General features: G+C 39.1%; 1 protein-coding gene across 5 annotated transcripts; it reads left to right on the forward strand.

Moving 5' to 3' along the window:
- The first annotated feature begins 1,781 nt into the window (after nucleotides 1-1,781).
- LOC143860377 (clathrin interactor EPSIN 3-like) lies at nucleotides 1,782-10,041 on the forward strand. Of its 5 annotated transcripts, none has more exons than XM_077370966.1 (14): nucleotides 1,782-2,042; nucleotides 3,654-3,753; nucleotides 3,999-4,050; nucleotides 4,247-4,326; nucleotides 4,407-4,485; nucleotides 5,086-5,169; nucleotides 5,272-5,417; nucleotides 5,501-5,842; nucleotides 6,087-6,128; nucleotides 6,286-6,381; nucleotides 6,493-6,638; nucleotides 7,520-7,710; nucleotides 8,480-8,957; nucleotides 9,216-10,041. In XM_077370966.1, the coding sequence occupies exons 2-14, from the start codon at nucleotides 3,719-3,721 to the stop codon at nucleotides 9,698-9,700; spliced, it is 2,256 nt and encodes a 751-aa protein (XP_077227081.1). In that variant the 5' UTR covers nucleotides 1,782-2,042; nucleotides 3,654-3,718; the 3' UTR covers nucleotides 9,701-10,041. The 5 variants fall into 5 exon arrangements, with proteins under 5 accessions (XP_077227081.1, XP_077227080.1, XP_077227083.1 ...); XM_077370965.1 differs by having other exon boundaries at nucleotides 1,782-1,985; nucleotides 3,611-3,753; XM_077370968.1 differs by having other exon boundaries at nucleotides 1,782-1,985; nucleotides 3,641-3,753.
- Nucleotides 10,042-15,938: the final 5,897 nt, after the last annotated feature.

Consider the following 15,938-nt stretch of genomic DNA (forward strand, 5'->3'; position numbering starts at 1 on the left):
CGCCCACTTTGATCGAATGTAGCCCTTCGATCTATTGGACGTCATTTGGGTTTGTCTTCCAAGGAACTCTCTAAGAAAACTTAAGCTAGTTTAGGCTCTAATAATTAATGCTCCATAAATTTATGATCTCTTTTATCTTGGAATGGTTCCTATGCTAGTAATTTTTCCTCTCTTATTCTTAATATGAGGAGTGCTAAATTGAACGGCGTCCTTGCGAAAATGTGAGGAAAGGGCCCCCCCCATTGGTTGAACTCCACCAAAGCGCATTTAATGGAGGGCATCCTTTCCTCCCAATTTTGCAAGGGTGCCCCTCGGTTTATAATCTCCCAGCAAATATTTGTTATAAAGATTCAATGATATGAGATATAAGAGAGTACTTTCTTAGGAAACAGAGTTCAAAGTACAGACAAGTGAACAAGTATATTGTTTATCGGATTGTTTTTTTTTCCTTGCCAAACAGATAAGTGTCAATTAATGATGGTGCCCAAGAAACATCAGCCTGTACAAGAACAATAAGTTGGATGGAGAAAGTGCCACGTAGCTAGGTTAGGGAGGATGAACAACAGTTATCTAGTAATTGATACTCTCTAAAACCTTGTATAAAGTTGGGCCACTACGAATATAATTTATTAGACCTCCAACTGTATATAAAATAAACAAGTGAAATATGATTCATATGTTCAAGTTAGTACAGTATTTTAAATATAGGTTCCATCACATGTACCAATTAATCGATATCGAGGATGCTTCTTATTCCGCATGGGGTAATTATATATAGTTTCAATAATGGTTACTATAAATGTATGATTATTATGAACTTGGATCGAGCTGTGAATAGGTTAACTTAGTGGCCTTCAATGTTTCATAGCACTCTAAGCTTTTATTAAAGACACACTGAAATCGTATCATATACGGCAAACCACTTAATCAATATTAATATAAACACATCTTGCTAATATAATAGTTGTTTTAAACCCGCATTGGCTTATTGACAGCATTCTCTAAGGCTAGTGATATCCTCACAACCATGCTTTGATAATGGGGGCAAAGTCACTTATCTTTTATATTTTAATCAGCTGCTGAGAGCATTTTGGGAAGGGAAGTGATATTTTCGCCGCCCTTTTCTTCACCTGGACACCTCTCTGTAGTGTAAAAAGAGCGGTCGTAACTCATAGATACAGTACAGGGGGGTGGCCCTGGGAAGAAATTGGGGGCAAACATATCACTTCATTATCAATACATGGTCTTGCTGATATCAGCAACCTTCTAGATGAGGCTGGTCCAGGGAACCTGTTGGTCCACGGCGTAATTAAGGACCCATGGTGGCCTGGCCGCCTTTATGTTAGTAAGAGGGATGAGGGTATTTTAGTAATTACGTCTTTCCAAGCTGCCCGTGTGCCCGTTCGTTGTCCATAACGTTCGCACACTTTCCTCAGGGGCATATTTTTTTCGCACCCCCTGTAGGATTATGCGCCCCACTCTAACCTGATTTGAAGTAAAAAAGCGTTAAAGTGTTGACGGTTTTTGACGTCAAATCAGGTTAGAGTGGGGCGCATAATCCTAAAGGGAGGCGAAAAAATCATTGCCCTTTCCTTATTCCAATCAAAGACGAGGTATTTCTGTCATTACATGCTAAGTGAAGGCGTTTTAGTAGTTATGATGATTGATGAGACGTCTCTCTTTCTAAATAACAAATCACAATAACCTGAGGGCTACTTTGGTAATTTTAGCTGCCAGCTTTCTAACAGGCAAGCTAATTTTATTACACAATAAAAATAAATAAATGTCGGGTCTCTTACACTAATTTTCTACAAACCCATTTTTCCTGGATCCTTCGATTCCCCCATTTTCTCTCTTTGCTTTTTCCTCACCAGATCTGACCTAAGATTTTTAAACGAACCTTATAGTTTAATCTTTTATACTTTTAACAAACATCTTTCATACAATATCCCACTCTATCGATCTGAAATCTCACCATTTTACAGGTTAGATTCAATCGTCTCTCGGCTCTACATCAATCCATCTCGTTTTGTCCTGTAAAGGTTGTTAGGGTTTTTATTATGTTTTGCTCCATCTTTTTTTCTTTCTTATGGAATTAGTTCTCTGATTCATTAATTTGATCTCAATTTTATGTTTTTGTTCCTGTTTGTTAGTTTCTGTAATTTTAATTTTCGTTTTTTTAAGTCATTATGTTTCGATTTGATTGGGGTTTCTTGTTTGAATTTTGATTGTTTTAAGATTTTCCTTTTTTTAAAAAAAATTTTGTCTTTTTTTTTTTTTTTTTTTTTGGTTTTGGTTTTTAATTTTTGGATGTGGTTGAGATCTTAGGTGGTCTGTTCTGTGTTTTTCTGGTTGCATTTTGTAGGATTTTTTATGGATTTCAGCTGTTGTTTGGCCTAATATTTTTCTGTGTGTTTAATATTTTTCTTTTTCTTTTTTGTTTGGAGATGGGATTTTGCTTGAAGTTTAGGGTTAGGTGTTTGAAGAAACTCTGATCTGAATTATCTGATTGTTAATTGATTCTGCAGCTGTGGAATTATTTCTTCTTCTTTTTTTTCTTTTTTATTTATTTATTTATTTATATGGTTGTGGTTGAAATAAGTGTCTAAATTCATATTATGTGCTCTATTTTGTAGTTTTAGATGCAGTTTGACCCCATTACAAAGTGCTTGAAAACCTTGTAACATTTATTTTTATTTAATTATAAAAAGCTGATGTTTTTGGTACGGTCTTGAGGTATTTGTTGGTGGGAATATTTTGTAAATTCAATTGGTTTCTGCTTGTGATTTTTCTCTTTTTCCTCTTTTCATGTTGAATTGAATCAAATTGGGATTTTGTTGCTTGATAGGATTTTGGGTTAGAGAGATCTAAATAGTTCTATGTTGACATATAATTTACTCCTTTACAAATTGATTCTGCCGTTTAGTTTCACAAGGAAGCTCTTAAAATTGTGTTTGATATGGAATTTCAACTTCAGGAAATTCCATTTGTGTGGTTGGATTTTCTTTGGATACTTTACTTTTTGAACAATTATTAGATGATTCTGAAGTTTTGTTTGTTTGTTTTTGTTTTTTTTTTTGTGCCATGTGGGAGATTTTAGAGCTCAGGCATGTTTTCTAGTTATTATTCCAGGCCGCAGTCGGTTTATTCTTTTACGGTTTTGGGCCTCTGTCGAGATGTCGTTAAAATAAGATGCTCATATATGTTTCTTAATCTCTTGGATGGTTTTGTGTATGAATTTGGCTATGGTTTTGATGCATTTGTTCTAGAAGTGATGTATACACTTATTTCTTTTAAAGTCTTCTATTTTTGTATGTAGCTGAATAAACTAGTATTAAATATATTCTGTTTGTTGATTATGTGGAGATACGGTTTTCCCACTTTAGAGAGGTTCATATATTTTTTAATTTATGACAGTTGGATTTATTCTTAAACTTTGTTCTGGAAAGCTATTTCCTGTTGCGGTGCTGTAGAATAATTTTTTTCTGAGCTGTAGTTCTTTAAGTCCGTTATTTGTAAAATTCTATGTTTATCTGATTCTTAGCACGTGCATTGATGGGTTCTTGGGAACATTCATTATTTTATTTTGTTTCTTGTTTTTGAATTCTAGATGTCTTCTGTTGAAGTGATGATCTATCAGTGTACTTTGTTAGACTAGGTGACAAGGATTTGAAGGGAACCACACTTGAAGAGGACAGCACATTCATCAGCTGCAGCCATGAAGAAAGCCTTCGATCAAACCGTCAGGGATCTGTAAGAAAGACTTCTCATTTTTTTTTCTTAATCAATGTATAGTTATGTGGCGTTTCCATCAGCCAAGGCATCTTTGCGATTAGTTAGAATGTTTTTGGAGTGCAACATTATTTTAGCATTACCGTATTGAAATTACTAAGCTATTTTTATGGAAAATGCGATATTATGCTATAAGTTACATTTATAAATTATGAGATTATCTAATTGTTGGGGGATTGCACATTGCAATCGTTGATGTTCTGCAGTAAAAGAGAGGTAAACAAGAAAGTTCTGAAGGTCCCTGGAATAGAACAAAAGGTAAAATATTCTGCGTTACATGTCTGTTCAGTTTCGGTTGGGTTGTATATCTAGGAAAATTGTCACGTTAATTTGTCATCTTTCAGCCCTAGAATTTGCTAGAACTGTGTCCTTGAAGTCTTTTGTTTAGTTTGAGTGACCTGGCAGCCAGGTGTCAGGGAATCAACATAAATGTTATTCTTATTTCTATTTTCAGGTTCTTGATGCAACTAGCAATGAACCATGGGGTCCTCATGGATCCCATTTAGCCGATATTGCACAGGCTACCAGAAACTAGTAAGATATCTTTTTTTCTAAAACACTGTCCCTTTCTTAGTTTGCTTCAAGCATATTCATTTTGTTTAGTGTGCCTGCAGTAATGAGTACCAGATGATCATGACGGTGCTCTGGAAGAGGATAAATGATACTGGTAAAAACTGGCGGCATGTATACAAGGTATTGTACCTTTTGTCCTGTTTATGTACATTGTTTGTAGCTGTTAGCATATTTCTCCTTATTTCTCGTAGGATGTTTGTGATGGTCAGTTTGTGTTGTGTTAAATTTTTAGTCATGTGTGTGACAAATTAGAAAGTTCTCTAATTCACTGTGTGCACACATATTTCCTTTGAAAAATTCTACCAGGCAAATTACAGGCAGGGACACCTGTTTGACAATCCAAATCATTAATCTACTGGCCCTGTTACTGATGTGACCATGTCCCCAACAATCTCACCTCTCTGGCTTGTGGCCTGGAAGTGGATGGCTAAAATATAAAAGGCAACAGTCCACATTCAGTGGGAAAATGAATATCCAGAAAAAGGATGGTTATGATTGTTCAGTGGGGAAATTTTTTAATTCATGGCTAATCCATAGTGGTGCTCAGTAGACAAACAGTTTGCACCATTGGAGAGGTGATCCCCACCTGTACTTCTGTCTGCTAGTTGAAACTTCACATACTCTATGTTAAAGAGGATCATTCTACGCTCTGTATCCTTTTTTCTCCGTCTTCATATGCCATTGCATTGGTAACTAATGATTCATTCAATTGAGTTTCAGGCATTGACTGTTCTAGAGTACCTAGTGGCACATGGATCTGAACGTATCATAGATGAGATCAGGGAACATGCTTACCAAATATCGGTATGTATCGTTATTCTCTAGCATCTGATGATTACACTCATGGTGATATGCTAGTGTTAAAGTGGCCAAGTTGGTGATAAGAACTTACGTGGAATGTGGCAGACTCTATCCGATTTTCAGTATATTGATTCTAGTGGGAGGGACCAAGGAAGCAATGTCAGAAAGAAATCTCAGAGTCTTGTTGCACTCGTGAATGATAAGGAAAGAATACAAGAAGCTAGACAGAAAGCTTTGGCGAACAGGGATAAGTGAGTCTTCATTTCAGGTGTGTGAAAGCAGTGAGGAATTTTATTGGAGTCTCTAATTAATTTCTATATATGTTAATTTATAGGTACCGCACTGCGTCATCAACTGGTGGAATGTATAGGCCCAGTTCCTATTCAAGTATGGGAGGACTTGGTGACCGATATGATGATGACCGCTATGGAAATAGAGATGAAGACAGAAATGGGTATGGGAGAGAAAGAGAATTAGGCTATAAGGATGATGATCGATATGGTCGTGGAGGAGATCGCGACGGAAGGGATTCTGATGAACGTTATAGCAGAGATGGTTACAGAGATGATGATTACAGGAGCAGTCGGAGTACTGATGACTATCAGTATGGACGACATAGGAGCTTTGATAGAGAAAGGGATCGTCCTTATGAGGACGATGATCGCTATTCATCTAGGTATTAATCTACTTTATTGTTCTTTATGATATTATCTTGGTGGAAAACTATTGCACTGGCATGTTGTACATTGCATTTTTCAAAGTGACAATTTATATTTCAATCAATGGAAGAGCATAATTTTTTAAGGCTGGCATAAGAATTTGAGATCCCTGTGCACTTGGTTCAAGCATAATAGATACCAATGGCCTTACCGGTATCTTTATCATGAAGATATAGTTACCTATATCTATTTTTGGTGCAGAAATGGTGGTGGCAGAGCTGATGACCATTCTTCAGATGAAAGGTGAACTCCCAAGAAATATGGATGTGTTTACTCTGGCTGTTTCAATTTTTTTGCAATAGTTGTTTTTCTGTGAATATTTTTTAACAGTTCATGGGCCTAGAGTTTGAGCAACCTTAGATGTCATATTTTGCTTCTCACGGGTTGATTTTTTCACCAGGCGGCTAGAACGTAAACTTTCTGAACAAAATGTGGGTGCACCTCCCAGTTACGAAGAAGCTGTTAGTGAGGCTCAGAGCCATAGTCCGGATGAAAGGTATGTTTTCCATTCATTGGTATGCATCTTGCTTTCAGGATCATTTTCATTTTTTTTTCTTGAATGATTAGGATCATTTTCATTTGTTTCTGACATCCTCTTCAATATAAGGGATGGAGGTTCTGTAACAGCACCAGCTCCTAAAGCATCCTCCCCAACTGGAAGTACAAGTCATCAGGGTACATCAGTAGCTGCACCTTCTGTGAACAAGGAAGTCCATGCATTTGATGAATTTGATCCTCGCGCTTCTGTGTCAGGTGCAAAAAGTTATTCCTATCTCGAATATCTTTGGGTATCAAACAGATCTGTGCCATAACTTGAGGTCTCCACGATTCTATTCCATTACTTGTTATGGGTGCATGTGCATGTGCATGTATTTGGGTAATATGCCTGGGTTCATGTGAGTGTTTTTTTTTTTTTTTTGAATGGTGAATGTTATTAAAAATCAAACACAAACCCTTGGGACCAAGGTGTTCCATGGCTAGTGCTACAAACAAAGGGCTTAAACTGTACAAGGCCTCTTGGGGAGGAGCTGGGGTGTGTGGGTGGGGTTGGGGGTGGGGGGTTGCAAGCAAAGGGCTAATACAAGGCCCCTCAGGGGAGCTCAAACAAAGGGCTAATAAATACTACTAGGCCCCTTTAGGGCTAATAAATACTACTTCACTTCTCATCACTGGAGATGCCCGTTTCCTGTTTTTTGTTTCCTGATTTTTTGCCACTTCACACGCCCAACCCCTCTCTCACCACTAGGAGGCACCACTGTCATTTCAGCTGCTTCATTTGTGCCCTGCTTCTCCACACCCACAAGCGTATCTGATGATTCTCATCACTGGGTTTATGTTGAAACTTTGTATATGTGTGTTTACAAATAAAGTATTTTGTAATTTCTGTAGGAATTGATATGTTTGTCTAGTTTATCAGCGATTGGTTGTTGTAGTTAACAAAACAATTATATTTTGACTATGAGATGAGATGCCGTTAAAAACACATTTTCAATCCTGCATTTATTTATCTTTAAGTGATTCTGATATTATATTTCTGTTATTTCACAGCTTTAGGAAGCTGTGTATTTTGCTGCTAATTGTCCAATAATAGCCCATTAGTAGAAAAGATAATTGATTGTCTTGTCCTTGATCAGCTACTCCACCTGCTGCAAATACGACAGAAATGGACCTATTTGGCTCTTTCGCGGATGTGTCTTCTCCAGATTCATTGGCACTCATGCTAGTGACACCGGCTACCACAACTCCTGAACCTGATGCACCTGTGAATTCTAGTTTTGGATCCACTTTTGTGCCCCTGTCATCAGCATCCACTGTTTTGAACCAGGTATCTTTGATAATCTTGTACATGATTTTAACATAAGGGTGTCTGTTTGGATGCTTAAGCATTCTTTAGGGAAGTAAAGTCTATGGAAGGGGGCAGGATTTTGGATGTTATGTAAACCTTGGGAGAACCATGTGCTTTTTATGTTTGGATGCAAGTTAACTAGGAGTGGGAGAGATAGGGAAGAAAAAGTTAGAGAGAGAGGAGAGGAGGATAACCTATGAAATCTTGTCTTTTTTGAGATATTTCATATGGATAAAGAAGTGACGCCACGTCACCGGACATGCAATTATTACACCTTTTTGCTGTCTGGTAATCTCTAAGGATTTTGGTGTTATTTTGGCAAACAAACACACCAAGTAATCCAAAAAAGTGCATTTTATTTTTGCTTAGGATTGCTTGAGGATCACTTGCAATTGTCATCCAAACAAGCCTTGAGATTCGTCCGTCCTCCAGTTTCTTTGACTGATAAGAGAACAGCACTAGGCTAGGTAACAACTTCCCAAAATCCCAGTAAAATAGACAACTTTCAAATTTGTCTAATGGACAGTATAATGTCATTCAAAAAAGGAAAACCATTCCTATCTTTTTCATTTTTTGAATATTAATGTAATTTGACTAAGTTCTGATAAATAAATGATATATTTTCTAGATTAACTCTCTGAAGTCATCCTGAAAAGTCTTACATATTTATTTTTCATTTACCTTTATCCTCCCTCTAGCAGACTTTTATGCTGGACTTAAAATGTTTGCACTTTAATGTCTGATGCAGCCTAGTGAAGATCCATTTGGGGATTCTCCATTCAAAGCTCTTCCTTCTCAAGACAATTTTGGGGCTCAGCCGCAGAACTTTGTGCCCACTACTTCATTCCAGCCTACTGCAATGAATGAAAGCTCTGTGCCTTTACATCCACCTGTGCCGAAGGTGGAAACAGTCCCTAACCTCGATTTTGGGGATACATTTTTGAGCATTACTTATGCTCCTTCCAATGTCTCCAATATTCAACCTCCTTTGACAATCCCTGAATTCTTGCCCCCAGAGCTGCCGTCCTCTCAACAAAGCAGTGGTAGTTTTGGGAACCTTCTTTCGCATTCCGGAACTGCAGCCCCTATAACTTCTCAGGCAGCTTTTCCATCTCCAACTGGACTACCTGTAAAAGCTCAACCACCAAATGACAAGTTCGAGCCCAAGTCAACAGTTTGGGCTGACACATTGAGCCGAGGTCTTGTAAACTTGAATATATCTGGATGTAAGTGATATAACTTTCTTTTTCTTCCCTAAAAACCCAAAACTCTTTTTTTTCTATTTATTCCCTATGAATTTCTAGTGTCTGGTTATTTCCTGGGGAATCACAAGGGTGTTAGATCCAATCATCTTCTGCCCTTTTCTTGATTTTAATCATTTATATTGCTGCTAACCTGCTGTGATATTTAGTTTATAGTTATTTGTGGTTGTAAACAACTGTTTTTGCTCTGTAGTCTTAAATTTTTCTTAATTTCATTTTCAGCCAAAATCAATCCATTGGCAGATATTGGAATCGACTTTGAGTCCATTAATAGAAAGGAGAAAAGAATGGAGAAACCTGCTGCAAATCCTGTAACATCTACTATCACCATGGGCCAAGCTATGGGATCTGGTTCTGGCATTGGCCGCGCTGGTGCAACTGGTATTGCACCCCCTCTAAACCCTACTATGGGTTCTGGCATGGGCATGGGGATGGCAATGGGCATGGGTGGCGACCCTCGCATGGGCATGGGTATGGGCATGGGCGGTGGTGCTGGCATGGGTATGGGCATGGGCATGGGCATGGGCGGTTATGGCGGGGGAATGAATCAACCTTTGGGCATGGGGATGAACATGGGTATGGTTCAGGGAGGACAAATGCGACCTACCACTGGATTTCCTCCTGTTCCTGGGATGCCCAATGGATACAATCCTATGATGGGCATGGGTGGTTATGCCTCTCAGCAACCATATGGGGGTTATAGATGAGCTTGAGCCGCCTCCAATGCAACTTAAGGGAATTTTTTCTAGCGTGAGGTAAGCATAGCACCTATCCCACCCTTATTTTGATTATCCATTGGTTTCCTGGCTTTTGGTTCCATCTTATCTAAGCTGCCATTTTGAATGCTAGTAGAGAATGGCATGTACCTATATGTTTATTATTCATCGGTTAGGTTTATAATCTTATTCTTGTTTTGTGAATCTCTTAAGGTTGATTGCTGCTTTCAGCTGTTGTGTAGTTATTGTAATTGATGAGAATGACCTTTATCAGGTTGTCGTCTTTTGTGAGTTACTGAGTTTATAATGGCATCCTGCTGAATGTTTTATTATTCTTTTATCTATACATTTTCCTGGAGTTGGAAAGGGAACTAATCTTCAGTTCTCTGTTGACTTTGGTGTATTTTCCCTTTGCACCCTATAGAAGTCGGGATTGTTGACAATCACTGTATTGGCATAATTTGATTGATCATGATAATGGAGGATTCTTTTGAATGGGGATTGTTTTCATTAGTGGTGACCCAGCTAGATAAGATACATGGTTTTTAGATGAGATGCGCAAAGACCCCGTTTGGATATGTGGATTTTAGAGTCCAGGTTTTAGTTTGATATCCATGGCAGTCCTCTGCAGTCCATTTGGATATGTGGATTCTAGAATCTTGGATTTCCTCAAAATCTTGGATAGGAGACAAGAGAAGGAGATCGTTTGTTGTTTTCTGATTTCTTGCCCCTCTTTCTGTCGAGTGAGAGAGTAGGAGATCGTTTGTTGTTTTCTGATTTCTTGCCCCTCTTTCTGTCGAGTGAGAGAGTAGGAGATCATCCCATGTTTCCTGTTTTAGAAATCTCAAGATGGGAATGAGATTTGAGATTTCTAATAGGGGTGCAACTTGGGTCGGGTGACCCGAGTTGCACCCCTAATTTCTAAAACCTAGATTTCTTACTTAAAATCAAGGATAATGGATGGTAAGATTCAGAATTTTACACCACTTTCAAACTAAAACTTGGATTCTAAAATCCACGTATCCAAACAGCCCCTTAGTTTCTTCTCTTTAGAATCCTGGATTTTAAGCAAGAAATCCGGGTTTTAGAAATCTCTCCCCAGTCTTGAGATTTCTACAAAACGCGGGACGATCTCCTCCTCTCGTCTCCCATCCAGGAATTTGAGGAAATCCAAGATTCTCGAGCGGTCTCCTTCTCTCGTTTCCCATCCAAGGTTCTCGGGCGGTCTCCTCTCGTTTCCCATCTTGGATTTTGATGAAATCTAAGATTCTAAGATCCACATATCCAAACGGACCCTTAAGAAGATAACAGTAGGGTTGGCAACGGGGCGGGTCTGGGCCGGATGTTGGGGTCCCCTTCCCTCCCCTCTGCGGGGAATTTTCCCTCTCCCCTTCCCTCCCCACTGCGGGGATGGTGGGGAATCCCCCTCCCCTCCCCTCCCCACGGGGAATATCTAATCCCCATCCCCTCCCCTTCCCCGCCCCCCATCCTTCGGGGACAATCACTTTACTTTCTCATTTTACTTTGTTAAATGTTAGGTTTAAAACTAAAGATTTGCTAGGGACAATCACTTCAGGCATGTTGCAGCTTAGCTGTTGCATGAGAGTAGCCACACAACCCACATAGGCTAAGATTTTGTCTTATTCATTTTATTAACCTGGGGACAAAGGTGGTTGCTCTGAAATTCATTTAATTGATCACTAGTCCCTAGCAGATCTCTAATTCCCAATCCCACTTGCCAAAAAGTACTGTACGTGCCACACCATAGGAAGATCCAAACCGTCCATTTGATGCCATACTACCATAGGCATAGGATGATCCAAACCTTCCACTTGATGGGCACATTGTACGATGATCCAAACTGTCCATTTGATGGGCCACAACGTAAATAGGTTGTGGCCCAAAAATCATTTCCATAGGATAATCCCAACCCTTTGATCTATAGAGGAATTGCATATTATGGTACCTTCTATAAATCAGAGGGTTGCAATCATCCTATGGAAATGATTTTTGGGCCGCAATCTATTTACGTTGTGGCCCATCAAATGGACGGTTTGGATGATCTATGGTGTGGCCTGTAAAGTACTTTTAAATTGTAGCATATCAAATGGACGGTTTGGACCATCCTATGGCGTAGCCCATACATTACTTTTTGAAAAATAATGGACTATACGAGCGCACACCATATAAAATCTCATCACTCATGAGAGAGATGTTGCCTTTATTTGGGAGAGGGAGATTTTCAAAGAATTTAATGTTGCCTTACATTGATGGTTCGAGGGAGAGATTTTAGGGATTTCTAAGGGTAATATACTAATATAATGAGGGACAATGCCCAATGGATTATGGGTAAAAGAAAACATAAAAAGCTATGTCAGGGACAAAACTGTACTAATGGAAATTATGAAAATTTGGGGAGAATCTTGTAGATATGTTTTGATCCAAGGGGTTTTTAGTAGTTTTCCCCCCAAAAAAAAAACACTTAAAAAAATACAAGAAAAAAATGGCATTAATGCGGGGCGGGGCGGGGGCAACTCCATCCCCTTCCCCCGCTCCGGGGAATTTTTTAAATCCCCTTCCCCTTCCCCACTCAAATCGGGGAATCCCCTCCCCAAGCGGGGCGGGGCGGATCCCTGCTTTTCCGGGTGAAATTGCCAGCCCCAGATAACAGCAACAACAAAAAGTAAATAAAAATAAGATGACAAATATAAGTCAGAGAATATCTCCAACACTCCCACTCAAGATGGGTGTGAAAGGCCCTAGGCACCCAACTTGCCGTTGAGTTGATGAAAAAGCTCCTTCCTAGGAGGAGGTTTTGTAAACATTGATGTTTTGTTAGAGAATGAGACCTTGCTGTACAAAGTGACAACCTATTTGACGTGTTTGACAAGGTGACAATCTATCTGATGTGCTTGGTCTCTTCATAATTTATTGGATTTGAGTCTATATATAATTCAGCTTGATTGTCCCAAAATAATCAAGGATGAGGAATTTGCAAGTAAGGCCATGTTTGGCAACCATGAAATATGTTCCAGGGAATGTTAGTTTTCCAGATGGTAAAAGAGCGGTATCGAAAGAGTGGGAGAGGGAGAGAGTTTGAGAGGCCAAGAGTGAAGAAATGGTGCTAAGTGGCTGTAAAACTGGAAAAATAAAACTCAATTCTCAGCAGTGTTTTAATTTTCCCTAATTTTCAGCTACTTAGCACCATCTCGTCACTCATGCCCTCTCAATTCTCTCCATCTCCCCCCGAGGCGAGGAGATGCTTCTAAGTGGTTGAAAAACAGTGAAGAAGACGAAGTGAATATATTAAAATTGTGTCATTTTCTTTTTCTTTCCATACATAACCGAAGAATGGAAAGGATGATTCAAGAATCTGAGATCCGAGAAGTGCACCTCGGCCCTCTCAATTCTCTCCATCTTCCACCCGAGCGAGGAGATTGAGAACTGTTTTCTGTTTCTGGTCTCCCAGGTAACAAGATGAAGGAGCAGTAGCCTGTAAGGATCTTCTATCGGGGCAACTTGCCCAATTAGAATCACAATGTGCCTTTAAATGGATCATACTGGAGGAAGAGAAGAAAATTCTTTGTCCAATATTCTTCCATTAGTTAGAAGAATATTGACTTAGTAATGTCCTGCCCAGTGATAGTGAGGTAGATTAAGATAATGAGATGATCAACTAATAACTAACCATCATTAAAAGATAAAGTTAATATTTTGCTCCATTGAAAAATCACTAGAAGGAGTTACAGTGCAGGACGAAAATTTACAGCTACTAAAGCCTTCCACGTGAATAGAAAATGACAACCAAACAATGCCAGAAAATGAAAAATGTGTTCCTTTTACTTTGACTTTCCCTTGTTAAAGAAATGGAGCACGTAAAACCAATGGTCAGAAGGATCCACTTCGGATCAAATCTACCTGTGTCTTACTCCCGTTCTATTCAAATCCCTGATCTATTTGATCCGATTCCAAGTGTACTTTGGATCATACTTCCTATGTCTCGGTCACGATGCATTAATTACAGTGTACATATGAAGAATTTTTAAAAAAAATTAGAAGGTTAAATCCACCATTAGTGTGTCTATGCAAGTTATTGAGATAAATTAGTCCTTTGTCTATCACTAATCTTAACTTCTAAATAAGTAAATAATGCTTGTAAACAATGGTGAGGGCAATACTAAGGTGAATGGTTAGAGAAGGAAGAGAAGACGCTTACTCGGGAGTTGAGTGAGATGAATGACAAAACACTTAAAAGAAAAATCATTAAAAAAAATTCATAGGACTTATTTTTATTAAAATAAGCCTAAAGTAATATTTAGAGTTATAAAAAAAAATTGGATGGGCGGCCATTCAACACAGAATCCAAACTGTTGACTTCCAAAGAAAGCAAACCTTTCTGATAGTCGACCACTGTCCTTTGTGCATTGAGGGAGGGGGGGGGGGGGGGGGGGGGGGGGGGGATCGGTGGACCATTTACTATTGCGTTGTTGGGTTGCTAGAGAATTATGGAACATATTGTTATCCAGGTTTGGGGTAGCATGGGTTCTTCCTGCTAAGCTAGAGGAGCTGTCTGACAACTGGGGGATGGCTCCTTGGAAAAGTAAAGGTAAAATTATTTGGAAGGTGTCTTTTCTTGCCACAATTTAGGTCTTATGGAAAGAAAGAAACGCAAGAGTCTTTAAAGGTGTCAGAAGAAGAATGATATTTATGTTTAATAAAGTCATTACACTCACTATCTTTTGGGTTAGAATTATCCCCAGCTTCTCTTTTGTTTCGGCTTATGACCTTTGGTATGGTTGGAATGTGATTTGCACTGGAGCTAAGAAAACAAATACTGTGGATCAGGTTTGGGAACCTCCTGCTCAGGGATCGTTAAAATTTATCTTTAATGGTTCAAGTTTGGGGAACCCAAGACCATCAGGAGTTGGACGTGTTCTGAGAGATGACCATGGTCATGTTATATGGGCTTTCTCGGGACCTATTGGTGTGTCAGACTCCAACAAGGCTGAGGTGGATGCTATTCATCATGGTATCAAGTTATTAGCATCCATGGATCTCTCTAAAGTAGAAATTGAAGGGGACTCCAAGAACGTGATCAGCTGGTCCATTGTCACCTGTAGTCGTTGCCACTGCATGATGTTGAATTTGGATGTCTTGAACTCACAAAATCGAGCTTAGTTCCGAAATTAAAACATGATGGTATGAAACAACAAAAATACTCATTTGTAAAGCTTAAAATTCTGAATCAATGCCACCATAACAAATGCGATCGTGTGAGTCCTACTTCGACCAGAATCTCTCTGCCCAACCAATAATATGGCATCGGATTATGCAAAAGGTGGTCCACCTTTTGCCGGTCGAACTGTCCTCTGGAACTATAGGGTGAAAAGACTCCGATCATCACCACTAGCATCCAAAAGATATATAGATCGAAGGGTTAGGATCATCCTATGGAAATGATTTTTGGGGCAACCTATGTACTTTGTTTGGTATAGCATAAATAGGTTGTGCCCCAAAAATGATTTTCATAGGAGGTACAACTTATTTACCCGCTTGTATCATGCTATGTAGTGGCTTATGTGGTACTTCCTTTTTTGTGGAAAAAGCGCCAATTCAAGATTACCATCTGAAAATAGTTCATGCAAGTCTGATTTTTTTATGTTCTCTCCATTACCTTCCACTTATGCCACCCTATTTCATACACGCTATATTGTTTACTTCCTCATTACAAGAGGCTTCTTATTAGTCTTCCATTAAACACACACTGCTTTCAACAAAACCTTGACTACGAACCACGAAAACCCAAAAATCCAACCATAATAGAAAGAATAGTTGTCACTAGAAGCCACGCGCAAATCATCTTCTTACTGTACTGATGTCTCGCGTTCTTCAAGTAGAAAATGAAGCACTATTTCATCCACAAGAACTGAAAAGAGAAGTGCTATTGATGTCTCGCGTCTTCATTAAGTAGAAAATGAACCTCTGTTTCACCCACAAGAAGCTGGTAAGATAAGTGGTGGGTAACCTAAAATCAGATCCATCGTGACGAGGGGATCGGATGGCAAGAAGAAACTGATAAGATAAGTGGTGGGTAACCTAAAATCATATCCATCGTGATGAGGGGATCAGATGGTGAGAATCAGCGGTATAACCTATGACCCTAGAACCATAGTGCCGGCACTGACACTAGATCTTGAGTTTTTCCGTTATTTCTAATCCATCCAGTATA

This window comes from Tasmannia lanceolata, unplaced genomic scaffold (genome assembly GCF_043159265.1).
Source record: "Tasmannia lanceolata isolate RefF3 unplaced genomic scaffold, GAP_Taslan_0.1 ptg000037l, whole genome shotgun sequence".
Taxonomy (NCBI): domain Eukaryota; kingdom Viridiplantae; phylum Streptophyta; class Magnoliopsida; order Canellales; family Winteraceae; genus Tasmannia; species Tasmannia lanceolata.

What these genes read in the sequence shown, in the direction of transcription:
- LOC143860377 (XM_077370966.1), top strand. Translation starts at nt 3,719, where the DNA reads ATGAAGAAAGCCTTCGATCAAACCGTCAGGGATCT. An exon ending in GACCATTCTTCAGATGAAAG is followed by an intron (nt 6,129 to 6,285) that starts GTGAACTCCCAA and finishes TTTTTTCACCAG; the next exon opens with GCGGCTAGAACGTAAACTTT. An exon ending in CATCCACTGTTTTGAACCAG is followed by an intron (nt 7,711 to 8,479) that starts GTATCTTTGATA and finishes TGTCTGATGCAG; the next exon opens with CCTAGTGAAGATCCATTTGG.